This window comes from Myiozetetes cayanensis, unplaced genomic scaffold, assembly GCF_022539395.1.
Source record: "Myiozetetes cayanensis isolate MyiCay16 unplaced genomic scaffold, myiCay2020 scf6-25, whole genome shotgun sequence".
Taxonomy (NCBI): Eukaryota; Metazoa; Chordata; class Aves; order Passeriformes; family Tyrannidae; genus Myiozetetes; species Myiozetetes cayanensis.
The window spans coordinates 9,828,471-9,848,632 of record NW_026087853.1 but is presented as its reverse complement, the minus strand read 5'-3'; the positions used below and the strand labels follow the sequence as shown (position 1 = coordinate 9,848,632).

Below are 20,162 nucleotides of genomic sequence, written 5' to 3'. Positions count from 1 at the left end.
CTGATTTTAGGTAATGTGCAAGTATGTTCACTGTAAGAGTGAACTCAGACGTAATAGACGTATATACAGCAGAAAGGCACTTCCTCTGAGAAGCCTGGATCTGAGCATAGTTTCCTTGGTGATCAGGAAGGGACTGGGATTAAAGAAGTCTCTTGGATTTATCATTTGGTTAGTCAGAGTGCCTGTTGAAACTGAAACGAAGATCTGTATTTGAATCATGCCATGGTTGTGAATCAAGGGGTCCAGCCCACCCATTCCTGGTACATGATGCTTCAGGTCTCTCCCAGCTTCAGTTGCCATGGAGATTTTCTTTCCAGTTAAGTGATCAGAATTCTCCATTCAGGGCAGCCCAGTGGCTTGCAGTGCCCCTCTTGAGGCATGGAGAGCTCTGGCTGGGGCTCCCAGCAATACAATAACAGCTGCTGCACGGACCTGAGAGGGGATGTCTGTGACAAGGACATCTGCTCTCTGGATATAAATAATGACATCCCCATGGGTGAAAATCCTCGGGGTACTGAGGGTCAGATTAGACTCTGGGCAGCCATTTCCAACATTCATTGCAAACCTGGGGGGAGTTTCAATTTTGCCTGCATTTTACAGAGCTGCTGAGCAGAGACTTCCTCCCTGTGAGGAGGATCTGTGGTAAAGGGTGTTTGCTAAGGTGTTGACATAAACGGGCTGAAAATCTATGAGACTTGTATTGTGAGACTAGGTCATTGCTCACCAATTCTCATAGTGCCACTGTGTTCATGTCCAGGTGACTTAAAGGATTGACTGAAGTTTACAGTTCTCTATGTTATCCGTGCTCCTCACAGCATTTACCACTAAGGCTCTCCACAGACATTTATTTTTAGCTCTAGGTGTACTTGGGATTTTCACAGCTATTTAGCTGTCAACACAATAGAGACAAATCTCAGGGTGCTCTGTAGCCAGCTTTTTGTGGCACAGGAGAAGGCAGAGATCATCTTGACAAAACAGTGGAAACAAGGAGGGTTTCAATGGATTTGCCTGCAGCTACTTAGCACAAATATTTTGTTTTGCTGGTAGGGCTGAGTGCTGTGGTGCAGGAAGCAAGGACTTAGAAAAATAAAACAGTGCCTGCTGGCTGAGACTGGAAGTGTCCCAGTATCTTCTCTGTCATGGGCTACATTTTTTTGTCTAGTAAACCAAAATAGAACAGGTTAAACTTGCATTGCACCCAGACAGATCGTGGCTTAAGTAGAGTTGGTGTAAAAACTGATTTAAACAGTTAGCACCTGCAAGAGATTGCATGGGTTCAAAAGTATCTGCGTAAATTCCTAAAAGAAAAGACAGGAAAAAAGTTGGTTCAGAGTTTTTCTAACTTAGGCATCTCTCTAACCCATTCTGCTCTGCAGTGTTGACCTATGTGGACAGCTCAAGGGAAACCCTGAAGGTTCCCTTTCTGCAACTTTGAGACGGTGAATAAAAACAATAGTAATTGCTACTTGAATATCGGAGTTGTGATGGTGACAATGTGTCAGTGAGTTTACTTCTCAGCTTCTGTTGTCACTTTTTCTCTTGATATGGATGACCAAAAGGTTGATTACCATTAATATAATTGTTTCTCAATGACAACTTCCATGCCTACCATGGTGGTAGAGGGTTTTTGGAAGAGATTATCATGATCTACTTCTCTGTTTGTAACAGACAAGTTTGTTCTTTTGCCTTTGCCTATCAAATATGTTGTGTGTTTAGGAGAAAGTAGCTCACAAACATTATTTCTCTAACACAGTTATTTTGCACTGAAAAAATTGACTGCCTCCCAGTAAAGTCAAATCGAATCTAAAAAAAATATCCACAGTATGTAGGAATTAAAGCTTCAAAAAGTGTTTCTATTGAGAACAGTATGCAAAGGCAGTCAAAATAAGCACAAACACATACACATATACACAAGCACGTACACATGCATATATAAGCAAACCCAAATTGGAAATTCACTGAGCCAAAAGAAGCATCAGTAAATGTAGGTGGCAAGGAGAGAAATGGACCCAGAAATATAGGGAAGAAAGTGTTCAAAGAGGTACAGAGGCAGATCAGTCTTTGGGCTAAACTCTAAAATAAAGCAAAGGAGAAATAAAGAGTAGGGAAAATTATTAAAATTTGAAAATGAACAGATAAGCAAACGGTAACTTCACCCTGTTTGCAGAAAACAGACACCCAGGTAACCTGAACATTGTGAGGTGTGAAATATTTCAGTGTTGTAAATCTGGCTTTGTAAATAAAGTGAAGAGTAGGTCAGCTTCACTACCCTGTGAAACTGCTATAAGGATAAACTCATGTGAGTCAATAACCTTTATCATTTTTTGATGGATTTTTATGTTGTTTGTATTATTAGATGATACCCATGTGACTCGAGGTGCATGTATCTGTATCCATTAAATGAATGTTTAGACTCTTGATCAAATTAGGGCCTAATGAAAAATATTCTGACTGTGTTGAACATTAAGTGTCTGTGCTCTAAGCCAGCAAACACACTCCTCCCTAAGACTGCAGATCACCACTGAAGAGGAAGTCTGTGAAAGCCTCTGTTTCTTTGCTTCTCCTGAGTCTCAAGCTCTCTTAAGGCCATGACATATATCTAAAGTAAAACTCAGGCTTGGGTTGACTTTCTTTACAGAAGCAAATTTCTCCCAGAGTGTGGTTACTTTTGAAGAGTGACTGTTAAAGTAGCAGCTTCTTGTTCAAGAAAACTTTTGTCTCTCTGTTGTCACAAGCTACACCAACTTCCATATGAGAAAAAGAGAGTTTCCCCCCCAGGATTTCTGTGACCCCTTCAGTCTGTGAAATGTCTTGCTTTTGGTGAAACAGTTATGTGTGGGGGTTAATCTCAGTGCTCAATGCTTGTATGGGTTTACCTCTCATGCTTTAAAATAACCCCATTTTCTGGTAAAAGATAGGGTGGAAACCTCAACAAGTTGTTACCCAGAGTAGGGTCTCAAGAAGGAAACACAGTGTGACCTTTGGAGCCAAGATTTAGTTCCAAGATTGGTTTCTGATTTTTTAAAAAATTTTAATTCATAAAAGTCATGATGATCCTGACAGATAAGGGACCACTGTGAGGTATATGAAAACCCCAATCTCTTTTCAGTTACTTTTCAAACCTGAACTTATGCTTTACAATTAATATTTTCAAATCTACTCAGCACTGTCCTGCTTTTGCTCACCCAGGGAAAAAAAGAAAGAGGTCATTTCTAAATGTTTGTAGTGGGGTTGAAAACTTGACCATTGAGCCACATGGGTCACCTTCTCACTTGGGTATGAGAGAGGAAGTCTAGCAGCAACACAGGTAATTCTGGATAAATTAAGACAAAGACTTCCAGAAAGGGTTAGAAAAGGATGGCCATTGAGCCTCTTTGAAATATTTTGCACTTTACAGTAATGGAAATTTAATAACACAAATGTTCTCTAGTATGCAAGTGGGATCTTGTTACACAGGGCTTATTTATCAAGAGGGGGTTGAATTTCTCTCCCTGTGCAGTGAATGAAGGAAGAGACACATTATTAAAACTAATTCTAGTTCTTTGTTTTTCTCATATTGGTTTTCCTCTGTGACATGTTGCTGACACGCTTTTGGATGACAGGGTTTTTTTCAGACATTATCCTTCTCCGGGTTGAGAAATCTAGTTGTTCAACTTGCAGTATGCCTTGCTATTCTCAATAGAAACGTTTTTAAAGCTCACCTCGTAACATATTTTTGGCTTCCATTATGATATGTCTTCAGGGGAGTAATCACCTGCCTGAAACATAATTTTTAATATAAGTTTTCTTCATAATATGGTACAATGTTCCATTAGAATATTGGAAAGTCAGTTCTGCTAATGTGATGTTTGGGTATGACTGCTACACTTTGATGTGAGTACTTGGCCTGAGTTTCAAAAGGTGCTTAACTCATCAGAGCCCAATGAAGTTGATAAGAGATTCCTACTGACTAGGAAGCCCTTTGTTTTAACAGAAGTGGGATGGTCAGCCCCTCTGCTGCTTTATGACAGATGTCTGAATTAATGCTTCGAAAACCAAGAGTACCAGTGTTCCCTGTCCTGAAATGTATCAGAGCAAAATTAGATCAAGAATGAAGTTACTTTAAACAGCTCTGCTCTAAGTGAAATGATAGGAAAAGTATTGTTAACAAGAAAACTGTTATGGAGAATCTCCAAACTGCTCTTGAGAGACGTGTGTAGATTTCAAAATCACTGTGTCACCTGCATATTTTAGTCTCTTTTTAAGAAGCATCCTCAGTTAGGGAAGAATTTCAGTTATAAGACCACACTAGGATGTTTCCTAAATTTGGATCTTACAGATTCATTCTGTTTAAAATTTGCATTAAATGGTTTGGTTGACTCAGTTTATTGGGGTTTTCTGGCTTTGTTTTGGTTTGGCTTTTGCCTTCTGCAAGAAATGAAAAATATTTCTTTGGGTATAGCCCTGGAATGATTTGATCTGAAATTAATTTTGACTTATCCAATGAACTAAATCAAACAGTTCCATTATAACATCAGTATAGGAAAGTCTCACAAGACATGCAAAAACATTCCTGAAAAAATGGATAGTTCTAGTATCAGAAGTTTTGCAAACAAATGAAAAATGGATATGAAAAATCACTAAAAAATTAAAAGCTAGACTACAGACAATTTTAATCACTGTCAGGAATGTCAGGAGTGCATGCTTAACATAATTTATTATTACTATTGACTGGGTGCCCAATTTGCAACAGCACTGTACCACAGTTACAACAGTTTCAAATAATAGCTTTTTAGTATCATTTAATTCTACTTGAGACTAAAAAGGAAATTATTTGCTGTAGCATAATGTGAAATATCTTAATATTATTTGAATTGAACATAGTCTCAGCTTTGAATGATGAAGAGCCAAATTCTGCTCTGTGCAATGAAGAGTAACAAAGAGCAACAGAAAATGTGCAAAGTCATTGAAAAAAGGTTTATCTGTATATATGCAGTATAAATACATATATATGTAGTGTATTTATAACCTTTGTATTTGCAACACAATGTGGCACTAATCTACACATAGGTTTACACATAAACAATGCCATATATGTACCTATATAGGTGTATTTTTATTTGCATATTTGCTTTTAGTACAGACACATCTTACATATCACATGTAAATAACTACATGCAGCAAGTAAAATATATTCAGATAAGTGAAATATGTATGTACAATTTGAAAACATGATATGCAATCAATAAATTATAAATTATGCTTGTCTGCAACTATGCTTGTTTTTACTTACAAATGTCTTTAACACAGTCTCTTGTAAATTCCTAATAACTCTGTTTATTTCAAAAAGTTAGTTACCAACCTTCTCAGCTTTTCAGTTACTTTTTCAAGTTCCTCCTGAGCACGTCTCAATTCTATTTCAAGGTACTGACGTGTAGAATCAAATTCCGTTTCAAGCATTTCCAGCTTATGGGTAGTGTACGATAGACGCTTTCGTAATTCCCCCTTCTGTTCTTGCAAGGTACTAGAAAAACAAAGACCACAGCTGTAAAATTTAGGTGCTCCCAAAAAGGCTTTTCATGATCCACCCTTTGACCAGTTCCCTAGAGTATAGGTTGGCATCAAGCCATAGAAGTGTGCTTAATAATTTGTTTACTGCACTTTGAAAATCTTCTGGTGCAGACAGTTGACTATCTTCCCATCTGTCCTGTCTAGTGCATTTTTTGCTACTATCTCATTATCTATAATGGAATACTTTGTGAAAGAATCTTCATTAAAATACAAAACATGGCCTAGAGTTTGGTTTCACACAGGAACCTTTCATTTAGAGTTATCTTACCGTACTATGACTGAAATAGCAGATATCTATAGAGCAGCAACTCTAAATAAACCGTGCAAAAATATAGCCTCGTCTAAAATCCAAATTATAAGTTTGTGGAGGAGGAAAATTTTGCCCTATTTGATTCCATTTCCACCCCAATCCCTGGCCATAGAGATGCTAGAGATATTATTGTTCAGCATCTCATCTGGCAAATGGTAATTAATATAATTAGAATTTTAAGGTTATGACTATTTCCCTTTTTCCCCACTTATTTGGGAGCCAAGACTTCCTACACTCAGGTGTAATCCCCAATTTTTCACTGTTCTTTCACTACAGAATTCATGCCATAATTTTAAGGTAGCTTTAGTTATATTCTTTGACAAACCAAAGCACTAGACACAGAATTTGGGGAAAGGAGGTTTTTCACTTCATTGTTTTCTCTATTTTAGAGATGACATAAGACAGCATAAAGCCAGGAGAGCTATGCAAAATTTTTGTCATGAAGGCCCATGTGCCATCTGCATCCAAATAGTTCCCCTGGATTTGCAACAATAAACCTGAGGATCTTTCCCTTGCTTTACTGGAGCTCAGCTGTTCCAGTTCAGGGGAGCCAGTTTTGCGTGTGCCTCAACTCTTATCTGCACAGTGGAGATTTTTTTGTCCTTGTCTATTTAGTTTGTAAGCTCCTCAGTCTTCTAGCATGTTTGCCAGTTGAACAGCAGGATGGGACTCCTGTCAGAGCTGGGATCTCTGGAGATGACTGTAACTTGGTCCAGGAACTGCAGCCTTAGTATTGAGCTGATCTCTTTGCTTCAGGTGGAACCTCTGAGGCACTATGGAACTGGAGTCTGCCATCACCTAGAGACAAAGGGCTACCATGTGATGCATTATGAATTGTCTTGCTTTTTTTAATCACATGGTAAAAATAATTCTTCATAAAAGAATGGTGAATGTTGATTCCCTTTGATGTCAAGTGAGTACTGCCATCAGCTTCAGTAGAATAATGTTTTGGGTCTTTAATTAGACAAGAGACTTGGGAACAACATGCCAATCTTCAAGAAACACTTATCTGAGCTGTCTACAGCGTGACTGGCTTCTTCTCTACAAGCTGTGATAGGAGCTCAGTGAGTTAATGTAAAAGCTTTACAATTGTTGCTTGCTTGATCCATGCAGCTCAGAGCTGGGAAACAGCCTAATGTTTTGCCAACACAGTGCTCTATTTCAATTGCACATATTGCGTGGTTACAGTTATACTTAGATTACCACTTGTAGTCATATTCCCTTAAAATAATATATTCTAATTCAAACATTTAATGCAGCTCCAGTTAATGCAATAATTTGATTTTTATATTTCTCTTGGTGAATTAAACTCCAATATTATCTAGGGAAATGAGAACCCATGCTGCTCATTTCTACATGTCCTTATTCATGATGTTACCACATCATACCACTTTTCACTTGCTCTGCTTCTGGCCTGTTGCTCCTGTTACTCATCTTGGTCAGTTTTCCTTCCTGTAGCCTGGCAACTTGGATTTTCTTCTGTGAAGTGGGAGTTACAGTGCCAAAACTGTTTAGAGTGAAAAGAGGTATGATCTCAAGTCTTCTGCTGATCTAAAAATCTAATCACTAGGATTTGTACAAAAAGTAGACTGTAGGTTCTCCAGCTACGATTTTGGATAAAAATGCCCAGGCTGAGGCTGCTGCTCTATGCTGGGCAAATGCAGTTAATACTAGTTAAGCCAGATCAGGGAAGGGTAGAGCATCCTGCAGCACTGGGAAGTTTTGGACACAGGGAGTTTGACCTTTGGAAGGAAGAGGGGTTATCGTAATACCAATACGATGGGAATGCCAGGGATGTTTAATTTTGGGGTTAAATATGTGATTTCTGTGTAAATCTTGATCCTTAGGCAGTGCTGGTCTGAGATGCCAAAGTATGCTTTGGGATTGAGGTCTGGACAGTTTGGTAGGCTTTGGCAGCTTGAAGCTTGTGCTAGAAGGATAAACTTAACTTCGAGCTCAGTCTTGTCTCTCTTGAAGTTCACTTTGAAGTGTTTGTATTCTTGAATTCTTTGCTTTCAGAATAATTCTTTCCATTAAAATCAAGCCTATTCTAATGAGCTTTACTGAAACAGTCTACACACATGGGCTTTTCCACATAATGTAACTTTGTTCAAAATAAAAAAATAAGAAAAAAACCCACTGATTAAGGCATAACTCAGGCAGCGTCAAAGATCAGAGTTATTCTCATCCAGCCAACCATAATTTGGAAAAAGGTCTACTCATTTCCACCCAAGTTTGAACAAGAGGGTTGCATCCTTAAACCCTCACAAACCTAGGAGAACCCTTGTTCAGTGAGTACTTTGAGTCATCTGATCCACATTAAAATGTCTGATTGCTTTTAAGAGGATATATAATTTTTAGATAGGAAGAATATCATCTAATTTATGATGAGATTATTTAAGATGCAATAGGAGATACCTAACAGTAAGTCATTATTAAAATATGAGTTATTGGACTGAAAGGTAAAAATTTTAGAAAGAAAGAAATCATGTTCTGACAATAATATGCTGAATGGCTAAAAACTTATTGTCACTTTTATGGAAGAAAAAAAAAAAAAAAGAAGATAGAAAGAAAAGACCCCAACTGGGAAAGTGTTAAATCATCTGAATTAATATCCTTCTTGAGTCAAGTGAGTTCTGAAAAGATAGCTAACTTTAAGCAATAACACAATGAAATTTATGCTCATGAATGGCACAATAGGGAAATTTTCCCAAATTTTAGACTGTAACCATTGAATGGGTACTAATAGCTGTAACACTGAGAGTAGATTTCCCAGGATTCCCAGGATGGTTTTGATTTCTGCATGAATTGAGCCTTATCTAGATACATTACTGGTTTGAGGCAAACCCTGTTGTTTTCCCTTGATTTTGGTTCTATATGAACAAGCACCTAAGAAGAAAAGGCAAAGCAAGTGAGAGAAACAGTAGAAAGAAGAAGACCTTGCAATGAATCAGATTCTGTATCTCTAATAGCAGGATCAGAGCTTCAATTTTTGTTTTGTACAAATCTAAGGTATTTCACAAGATATTTGATTGTTTGTTTTCATGGTGGTTTTTTGCATTTCTCATGAAACAGATGTTGTTCCTCTGAAAACCTTCTCCTTACCATTAGCTTCCAGTTCTATCACATAATGACACGCTTGGATTATCATTCCTTGGTATGCCTTGCTTTTTTTTTGTTATTCTAGAAGTCTGAGGTTTTCATGAGGAGGGCTTAATTTTGCTCTGTACCCCTTGTAAATTTGGTAGTGGTAATTTAATCAGAATTGAAAAGGGGGGGGGAAGTAAAAATATGGAGTAAAAAAGTCAACCATTTAACATTTCCCCTTTTCTCCAAAACAACTAACTCCACAAATTACCTGCATTTTGTTTCTGCTTGTCACATACCACTTAATTAGAAAAGTTAATTGAGCAATTTTTTAATGCTGGTAAATCACTATATTTTAATTAATAATTTATATTCTATGCACAGTTGATCCTCATGGCAAAACTAAGAAAATAGTTGAATGAAAGAAGTACAGCCAGGTGAAAGGAGAGGTCTTAATAGCAAATAAAAAATACTATCTAGAAATCTCATAGTGTTTGTCTTAGAAAACACAAATCCTACATTTCATTATCTTAATGAAATTTGGACAGCTGGGAAGAGTATGGAATTACAGGACAGGTTCAAAAATGCTGTAGAGTATTCCATCTTTAGCATGAATGGTTCTCTATTTCTTTCAATGTTCTCTAAAGTCCTGCTCCTGTGACAATCAGTGGTTTTCAAGTCATTACCCACTTTGCTTCATTAAAATATTTCTTTAAAAACCAGCACAGTAAATATAATATTAAATATTTAAACTGGTGAAAGAAAACCTCTCAAGGGAAGTGACTTTAAAGGTTATTAAAAACAGGTCTTTAAACTTTCCAAAGAATTATTTTCACCAATTAACTCTGTTTATTCTCATATATAAAATAGACATGAAAACATATATTTGCAGAAATTTGTGCTCACAAATATTATCTCAGCCTGCAGCCGTTGGTCAGGATTAATCTGTAGTGCTGGCTGGAGAAACTCCAGGTGAACATGTTTCCACTGGATTTCAGGCAAAGCTGAGATGCCATGTGGTGACAGCCTATTCTGAGGAAGGTGTGCTGGAAAACAAGCAAGTTTTCATTGTACCTGTCTGATCTTCTGCCAGCTCATCTGCCTGACAGATGGTCTGATGACAAAGGAGTGCTGGCATGCAAAGTTGGGGCTGTTCAGTTGCCTGGAGGCTGGAGGATTTCTGTTACCCTGAGATTTTTGTTACGCAAAGAGGGTGCTCTCTGGACTGTTACTCCATAAAAGTTGCCGCCTATGGGTCTGCCCCATCAGTGGAGCATTCCAGAAACCCCACATCTCCACCCTGCTGGTCAAACGGCTTCAGCAGCCCCTTCACATCTGCCTCCCACTCCAGGGCTCTGTTTTGTGGATGGTTCTGCAGTGTTGCTTAAAACCTGAGCAAACCAATTTTTTTGAACTAGCAGAATTCTCCCTGAATGGACTGATTACATTCCTTCACCCAGCTCTTGAAGTGAGTGAAAAAAATATGATTAAAGGTGTTAGGAGAGAAATTAGCAGTGAAAGGAATGCAAAATAAGGGCAAGATAGATGACCATGTCAAATATACTGAAAAAAACCCAACAAATGTTCTCATTTCTGGGTAGTGAAACAGACATTTTAATGCAGCTGTGAAATCTTAACAAAAAGTAATTGTATTTTGTGGGTAAACAGCCTGTCTTGGAAGAAAGAAAGTAAGAACTAATAGGAACTGGGGATTGGGGATCTGAGTCTTGAATCTGGCTTTGCCAGCGTGCCTGGTGTTACACCAGTCAAGAGAGTTAAGGCAAGACTGACCTTGCCTACTGCTGGTCAGCTCTGGCTCCTGTTCTTAGTCAAGTGCAGGCACTATCAGGATGAAATTAATCTGACCTATTTTAGAAGCCTACTTATAGATGAGTTGACGCAAATCTGGAAGTACCCATTTCTGATAATTACAAAGGGAATCTAGTCAAGCGTCTCAGACGTAGACAATCACATCTCATCAGATAACTCCCCCTCTTCCTGACTCAGTTCTGTGTGTGTGAGATGAGGTAATAGCATTGCCTTTCTTGTTTGCTTAGATTGCACGGAGGCCCACAAAAGCAAACTACACAATGCTTTTAAAGTGTTTTTCAGATCTGTTTTGTGTCTGCAATGTGTCACATTCTAAAAATGGACTTCGTAGGATCAGGAATTTGGGTGCACTGAGGAAAATTTTAAAAATGTATTCTGGAACAGAATTTAAAAAATACTATTTTCTTCTTCTGTCCTTTTATGTAGGGAAAAGTCCAAAACAGTCAGCCCTGTACAGATGTTTTATATGAAGGAGTATAAAGATCAGGAGAGGGTTCTCTGGGAATGGCCAGCTCATGCCAGGTTAACTTGGACCACCGATGTCACACATGGCAGGCAGCCAGAGGGGCTGGGGCAGCTTCATGCACTTGCTTTTCTGGATTCACTTTCCCAACAGTGTGAGTCTGCTGTGGGTCTCTGCAAAGAGATGGGCTGTTTGGCTCAAGGAGTGCAGCCAGCCACATCCCTGGTTTTGTTTCTGATATTTTAATGCAGGTGATCATCACAGAGGTGAGGGCAGGAGGCAAGGGACACCTCTCTGAAATGTAGCTCACACTGCAGGGAGCAGCAGGCTGGGGACAGAGGTCTCTGGGGATGTTCACAGCTAACAGAGATGCCAACAGGTCCTCAGTGCTACTCTGCTGCTACTCAATAGAGCTGGACTGCATTTTCAGCTTGATTTTGGGACTACCAAAGAATTTTGGCTTCAGCAGCTCCTGCTGATCTATGTCTGGAGGTCTGGATTACCCAGGACCTTTTATTCCAACACAGCTTTGTTGAAATACAATGTGTCATGCCAGATCTGCATGGTGCCCAAGATGGACACGCTGAAAGAAAGGCACCCAAAACTCGACTCGGGAGGAATAGCTTTGAGATGACAGTTGTGTCATTGAATCTGACCCCTCAACAATGTTTTTTAAAGTTGTAGTTGTTGGGAAATGAAGCCCAAACATTTTACAAGTGTTTTTTATATTAATGAAAGATTTTTAATGAAGAGGTAATTGGATTTCTATGTTAATCAAGTTTTGATTATGTGTTACATGCTCAGGGTCACTGTTTCAAAAGGGTAATGCCAAAACTATCTTGCCTGTCTGCGGTTTTTGTGTCTCACCTTGCTCTTGTTCCATCTGATTAGGAGGGGGATGGGATCAAATTACAAAGTTGAGATCCAGGGTCTGAGACTCCAACTAGAGACTTGAAATTAGTTTTGCAGGGAGCAGAGATTACATGCTGCAGCTCAGACCCAGGGTCCACTCCACAAATCCCAGTGCTCTTGTGCTCTTTATTTAGCAGGTTCATTTGCAATTAAAGAAATGCTTTGGCAAATGCCTATCCAAGTTCTACAATATGCATTTTCCTATAAATTCAGGCTCATGCAGACTTTATTCAGCCTACCTATTTTTTTTCAAATTTTCACCAAGCTCTGTTTGGTTAATTTTCATTACAGAACATCCACAGAATTTCTCCATTACTTTTAAAGAAGTTTGTTAAACATTTGAAACTTTGGAATATGAACAGTTTGCCTGTCAAATTGCATGCAGATCTCTCCTTCCTGTGGATATATATACACACATATATAGATAGCTAGCTTTTGGAGGAGTTTTTTTTTTGCAAGTATTGAACCATTTGAATTTTCTTTTCAATACTCATTTTCAAAATAAACAACCTGAAGCTGGGTTTGGATTGTGAGAAGGAAGGCCTGTACATATGCTTCAGAACAAATGTGTGGGTGATCCAAATCTGGAGCTAAGATAGTTTCTGGACGACTGATGGACACATAAAACAAGCAACAGAGTCCTTTTTCTTAGTTTCCAGACATCCTGGCAGAATTTAAACAAGAGAAGAGCGATCCTTTATCAGAAATATTAAAGAGAGTCATTTGGAAGGGAGGAGGGGAAAAAAAAGAGATGTTTAGCAGTTGAAGTCTGACGTGCTGTGGGATAAATCCTTAGCATGAAAGTCTATTTGGAGCACCTGTAGAGTTGATACAGCTGCTTTAGAACAGGTATATCACTGGATTTTTGAAGGTAGATTTCCTTCGCTTTGAACATGAGTACCTCACTCTTTCATAATTTGCACAATTAAAAATTCAGCCCCAGCAAGAGATATTATATGAAAGATGTGTCTAAACTATGCTGGGCTTGTGAATAAGAGGCAGAGAGATCTCTCTTAAAAATAAAACTTAATTATATTTTGGGTATATTGACCTGTCAGCCTTTCATTGCAGAAGGGGTTACTTCTACAACAAATAGTGGAAGTCCACAGACACATCTGTGCAACAAGAGTATTCAGTATTATCTGTAATATGAGGTGATTAAGATATAAAAATTCAGTTACATGTTGACATGCAAAAATCCCTTAGAGGACCATCTGTCAGCACTGAGTTGTCTTAAGTGAATGCCATTATTGTTGGTGGAACGTGACAAGATTTTTAAGGTCTGCTCATAATAAAGACGTACAAGTTTTCCTTTATTTAAAGGTGCTATCCATAACCTAAGGCTCTGAATGGATTAAATAGAAACATCATGAATTAAATTATAGCTTTCAGAAATAGATACTAAAGGTGTTTTGATTATTTTAAATGAAGTTTGTTCAGCAGGCAATTGTGATTCCCCCAGTGAACTGAAAAATGCAAAGGGCAAATGAAAATGCACTGTGAGTGTCCAGACCTGCAGCCAGGGAGCAGATTATGTGCAGAGCACTAAGTAAGCAAGGACATAGAGAAGCTCTTGGAGGAGGAAGAATGTGGACTTACAAGCCAGGATGTGCCCTGTTCACCAGGAGCAGTTGCTCTGGCTACCCCAGCACGGTTCTTGGTGCAGGGCTGCACAGAGACTGAAAGGCTGAGCCAGGTCTCTGAGGACTGATTTAATACTTCTGCTGAACTTGATTTGGAATCTTCAAAATACATTTCTGTTTCCTATTAATGAGATAACCATTTTTGCTTACAAGGCGCTTCTGAGGTTAAACACCTGAGTATGTGAGAAATTAGAGCAAAGCACAGAGAAACAGTCTGTGCCCAAATTCAGAAAGGTGACTAAAGCAGAGGGAAACACTGGAAGCAGCAGAAGTAGTTAGTACAATCTCTTCCTTCTTCCAAGCTATCTCCTAGTGCCTCTGTTAGGCTCTCCCTAAAGTCTGTGGAAACTGCTCCAGTTCAATTTGTTTCTCTGTGTTGCTAGAAAATGAAGGGATGGGCAGGAGGAAAATATGTATGCTAGAGAAGAAAATGGGCATGCAATTCCTGGAGGATTGAGTTTTCTGACTCATTTTTTAGAGATAGGAAGAGCGTGTTTATTTTCTTACAACAATAAAGGACTTTGTTCATGTTCATGTCCTACTCCAAATTGTCTGCATTGTCCAAATGCTCCCTACTGCTCTGGAGCACATCTGAAATACGTCAGCTGGTAAAGTTGGGAGAGAAGGGAGGTAACTTCTGGCATGGCAAACTTCAGACAGCATTCTTCCAAGAGAGCAGAGGCATAATGACCCTTACCCTTCCTAGGGATTAAGGGATCTTCACTCTGCTTGCTGACCAGACTCTGCCCTTCACATAACTCTTGAAGAAGGTTCGTCTCCGTAACAGCCTTTATTTTTCGGCTTTCCAGAGGCTGATACTCTTACATAAAATATTTGGCTGGCAGAAATGGCAAGTTACAATGTAAAGTTGCAGGGTATGAAAGGATAAGAAAAGCAACAGAAAAGACTGCAACAAATATGTTCTTGCATTCACAGGCTATTGGGGGGGAGCTGCCCTAGACAGAAAGTGATTTGAAGTTGCTGAACAGTTGTTGACTGCTTTTTAATGTCTGACAGATCCTACCAGTGTGCACTGCATCTCACCAGGGATTCCAAACTATCAAGAAGTGATAAGAAAGGAGAAAAAAATAAAGAGTGAAGTACTGAGAAATTGAGGGAACAAAATTAGAGGTAGACTTCAATTTATGATTAGGAAGCCAAAGAGAGCTCTCCAGGTGATTGAGCAAGCTGCTTTTGGTTGCAGTATCGCTCCTTACAGCTTTGAGTGGCCAGTTTCTAGATTGCTTTGGTTTGTAGTCACGGATAAGCACTCCCTCTGGAAATTACAGAAAGCAGCCTACCACATCAGCTCACAAGCTTATAAAGTTATATTTTAATTGTGTTATTAAACCTTTCTCACTTTTGTTTTTGTCTGTTTACCTCCCTGATTCATCTGGATCAAGCTGTGCTGGAACAGAAATGTCATTCCTCCCGAATTGTGCTGTTTATTTGTAATAGGAATGTAATGAATATGGGTGAAGCCCACTGCTCAGAAGCAAGCTGAAATTGATCTTACTCTTTCTATTAAAGGGCTGAGGTTGGAAGTGCAGTAGGGGAATACTAGAGAAATGTGCTTTGGCAGAAGGAAAAGAGTTTTGTTACTGTTTCATTTGGTATAAAGCATCCAGACACAGGTTGATGGACAGAGGTTATAATCTCTGCTCTCACCTTAACTATTTCCTTCCTTTTCCAACCCTTTTCTTTTTTCTCTGATTTGAAATTCATCTTTGATGGGTTCATTTAACACTTCCATCAGAAAGGCTACACTAACAGTTGAAAAAATTAAATATACTCTTTTGGCTCTAGAACTAGTTAGACAGAGTTACTACTGGGACTTGGACTGGGAGAGGAACTGTAGATGCTACTGGTATTTTTCCTTTATAATTCCTTTATAAGCATTGTATATTATGTTATTTGAGTAAATTACTGAATTTTCATTTTAATTACATCTGGTCACAGTTGTGTTCTAATCCTCTTTTGTGACAGAAGTCCTACAAGACAGAAGCTCCTGTTGTATCTTTGAGTCCATAAGTGCTTGCCTTTAAAAATGCCCATGCTTGCCAGATATTATTCCTAAAAAGCATAGGAAATAATAATGTTCTTTCCCAGAGTGAGATGCAGCACTGACCCTTCAGACACCTTCAGCAGTTATTGGTGCAGTCAGTTTTACTGCAGTCTCTGTTCTTTATCATTTGGTTCCCCTCACACACAGTTGTATGACATTACTCAAGGAACATGGCAGAGAGGTGAACTCTGGGGACTTTTCTGAAGGTTTTATGGCATAGAATAAATCACTGGTTTGTTAGCACAAGCAAACCATTAAATTAAATAAATTAATAGTTTTATTTAATAAATTGACTCAATAATACTGCTAAGCCTGAGCGCACCCAGATTCTCATCTGTGCACATGTGATTCTGATTCTGAGGGAAACTTACTACACACAGACTCACGTGTAAGGTGTTGAACAGGAACAATGAGATATACTGCTGGTACCTGAATGAACTTATTTTGCCTGAATATTTCAAGATATTTTTAGCTTTCCTACAATAACAAATGATCCTCAGCTCTTTGATCACCTTGATCTTACAGCAACAGAAGAGAAGGAAAAAAAGAGAAAAGAGTTACCATCTGTCATCTCTGGCTAATTATTTCAAGCCCTACCTTATTTTGTACACTGCAGCACACTATTTTGGGACTTGTTAACTGAAAAGTCTTCTACTCTGCAAGAGTATAAATGAGTTCACCTTTAGCAAGTTCCCCACCGCTCAGCCCACTTGTGCAGTCACTTCGTACAACCTTTCTCCCAACCAAATGACATAATTAATTAATTGAGGATTTTATCCTGCTCTCCTGGCTGCACTGGCTTTCCTGTGTAAGACTCTATTTTGTGACCTTTTTTTTGTGGGTCAGTGGGAAAGGACAGGGAACAGGACTGCATTCCTCCAAACTCTTGTTAGCGGTCCAACACCTCGATGCTGGATCTTCTGTAGTTTTTTGAGTCAGCCAGCAAATAAAGATGCTCTCTGCAAATGTGGAGGGACCCTATCAGGCAGCAGGGTATTCATCAGAAAAGCTGTTCGCTCTGCTCTTGTGAGAAGCAATACACAACGTGTTTCTTCAGAGGGGACCCAGGAGCTCTCTGGTTCCACCTACCCTGTGGGCATCACACCCCAAAGAACCACACAGAGCGAGGAATCAGCTTCATTACCCCAGACTTTCCCAAAAATTACTCTTGTGCCTTGAGATGTGGATTACCTAAACACAAGCCACCTTTTTTTTTTTTTTTTCCCCCCATTAAAACTGAACTACTTGAGTGTTCTGGGTTAATCAAAACTTGGGTTTTTATTTTAACTCCCTTGCTGATACTGTTACTACTTTATCATTAGTTTTTTAAAGGTTAAGGTGCACCAGGTAGCATAAAATAGAACCTATCCTCATTTTTTAAATGCTAACAGTTGTCATGCTCACTATCTTTCATTTTTATAAACAAATGTTTGGAGGATCTTTTAATTCCTTCAGCAAGGTGGTATTTTTCCATATAATTGGAAAGCAAGTTTCTGGATAATTTTTGAAGTCTAGATATGTTGAAACAGTGTGATTAAGGTCTGAGTTAATCAACAGGAAAGAAAGAAGCAAGCTTTCAGGAAATACTAAAATTTCTCTAAAAATTTGGATCCTTTTGTTCTTTTTAGAAAGTAAGGAGGGAAATGAAAACTATCTTTCAATGGCTGTTTATTTTTGTTTTTTTATAAAATGGCTAAATAGCCTGAGCTAAAATCCTGGATTTGTGCATTTTGAGCTTTAGTATCCTTGGAGATAAACTGTGGTATTGTGCTCCACAAGAGTAAGCTTTTTTTTATTTTGGAAGTAAGAACTACAGGTGTAGGAAATGAGGGTATTTTTTTGGCAAGCCCTACAAAAAGATGACTAAACATCATTCCAAGACTCTGAACTTTGCTGTGGGCATCCATTTAAAAACAACACGTAAGATCAAACTCAGTGATTACACTGTGGCTGTGTGAATTTGTTCTGATTTTAAAAGACTTCCAAATATTCAATCAAGTTGGAATCAGGGTCAAATATTTTGTAAAAGAGTTTTATATACCTGGATTATATTCGCTTCACTGGTCATCTCTTGATTTTAGCCAGGACAAACAGCAGAGCAAAGCTATTTTTGCATCAGGCTCATCTAAACCTAGGTAAGAGTAGAGAGCATGTGCAGAACCCTGAGGGACTCAAAAGAGGAATTCAAACCATTTTTCCAATGTTGCTACTTTTTTCATTCACAGACTGTGTGAAAAAAACACTAAAAGAATCTCGTTTATGTCTTTCCTACACTAGCAGCACTCTTAAGATGAAAATTCACGCACATTATTCAGAGAAAATCAATAGACTGCAAGAACCAATCTAAAGCTTAGTCTGTCTTTATTTTTTCACCTAATTACTTTCTTACTTTGAAATATATTACAATATTTCATATGTTACTGAAAGCCTTAGGATCAATGAATGACATTTCTTCTACATACCTGCCACTTGAAATAAAGTCAAGGAAAAAAGAACAGAGAGTATATTCAGGAGAAAAGTAGAAGAGAATCTAACAAAACATGGAAAAATGAGTCATTACTTATACTACATGCTGCATAGAAGTGTAAACTAGAATCAGTAATAACTCCCCCATCCTTTCAATATTCTGTACCCATGGCACTGAGAAAATCCTTACTTCAGGACACCTAAGATTAATGAAAACCTGATAAAGGAGAGAGAATAAATACGTACCAGCAATTAAGAAAGGTCGGTGAGCTGCCCAGATAACTGTGGTATCAACAGTGAAATGTAATGCATCAGTATTGTCAGAACTACTCCATCAGAAAAAAAACATTAACTGGTAGAAGGCAGCTGTGGATTTTGCAGCTTCTTAAACAACTTTCAGTTTTTATGCACGTTATTACAATTATGCAAGTTATTACAATTATTACAGGCTTGGATGAGGCAAGCATCTAGAATACTATAGTAAACATATCTGCTGTTAATCCCCTAGTTCAGAAAACATAGTGGAACTGAACAATGAGAGACTACAGACTGACATGAAGAAATGAAACATTGTTATCGACATCAGAAAGTTAGAAAGAAAGCATAACTTCACAAAACATCATTTTTTAGTTACCTGTCCCAAAGAGTAGGTGAAGATTTTGCGAGCCTGCCCTGGAGAATTCTAGGTTGCCATAGGCAGGTTGGCACCCAGGAATTTCGTACCCTGTAGCATGAATAGAGGATAAACCATGGCTAGGTATGGCTCACAAGACATACGAGTGATAACCTAGCTAGATTTGCTGCATATTAGTAGGCTATGGCATAATTTGGAACTAATTATTATTCAGGATATCTTACTTTAAAGCAGTATTAAAACTACAAAACAAAGTGATGCTACAGCACCCACATTTAGTAACTTTCTTGTATGACTACTGTAGGTCAGAATAAGCATTTACAATTGACCTTATGATGGCTGTAAATGAATGCTACTCCATCTATTTTACTGGAGAAGCATTTGGCCTTCAGATTTGTGAATCAAGCTCTTATATTTTTACACTGTAAAAACATCAGCTTAAACAAATTTATGCTTCCTTGAAAGAGGGTCATCAAAATTCCTTCTGAGCACCATAGTGAGAATATGTTTAACAGTGTTAATTGAATCTGGGCTGAGGTTCAAGTTCTGCATACCAGGTTCCATGCTCATCTACCATCAGCAGAACAATAGCTGCAAAATGTTTGCTGGGAATGAAAAGCACAAAGAGAAACAATCTGAACTAGGAAAAGAAGCTATGAATAACACACAGCAAAAGCAGATTCTGAGCCCAGGAGAAGGCCAGTGAGGCAGGCAAATTAGCAATGAGAACTGTTGTCCAACATTAGCGTCAAGCAATACTGGTAAGATTCAAAACAGTCTGTTCAATCCTTAGTGAAGCAAATTCTCACTGAAGTCAAAGGTGGTTTTTCCTGAGTAAAATCTGAGTAAGGACTACAATATTTGGACATACAGAATGCCTCATACAGTATTGCTGTCTCCTTTGCAATATCAGAAATGCAACATAACCTGCCTGGAAGGACAAACTCAATTGAAAAAAAAAATCATCTTTTCCTCACTCAGGCACATCCATATTTATGAACCAGAATTTTTGCATCAACTTTTCCTGTGGTCAGTGATCACTACACAGGCAGAAGATTCTACCTTCTAGTGTTCACCAGCAATTACCAGTGGGTACTGCAAAGTAGGGACCTTCTGGTCCATGAACAGATCTTTACATATAGGACACATTTCAGGAACAATAACTGTGCTACAGAGAGCAGCAGAGCAGTGTTTATTGGAAA

At 38.4% G+C, this 20,162-nt stretch overlaps 1 protein-coding gene across 8 annotated transcripts in view; it reads right to left on the bottom strand.

The window, feature by feature from the left end:
• Positions 1–20,162, bottom strand: part of BEGAIN (brain enriched guanylate kinase associated) — a 158,906-nt gene that overhangs the window by 54,735 nt on the left and 84,009 nt on the right. For 3 of the 8 annotated variants that reach the window (XM_050335616.1, XM_050335619.1, XM_050335617.1), the window contains 3 exons: positions 18,961–19,050; positions 5,342–5,503; positions 3,702–3,758 (listed from right to left, as the gene is read on the bottom strand). In XM_050335616.1, coding sequence (XP_050191573.1) covers positions 3,702–3,758; positions 5,342–5,503; positions 18,961–19,050 — 309 coding nt within the window. Of the gene's footprint in view, positions 1–3,701; positions 3,759–5,341; positions 5,504–18,572; positions 18,601–18,960; positions 19,051–20,162 lie in introns of those variants that run through there. The other 5 variants (XM_050335621.1, XM_050335623.1, XM_050335622.1 and 2 more) reach the window with 3 other exon arrangements.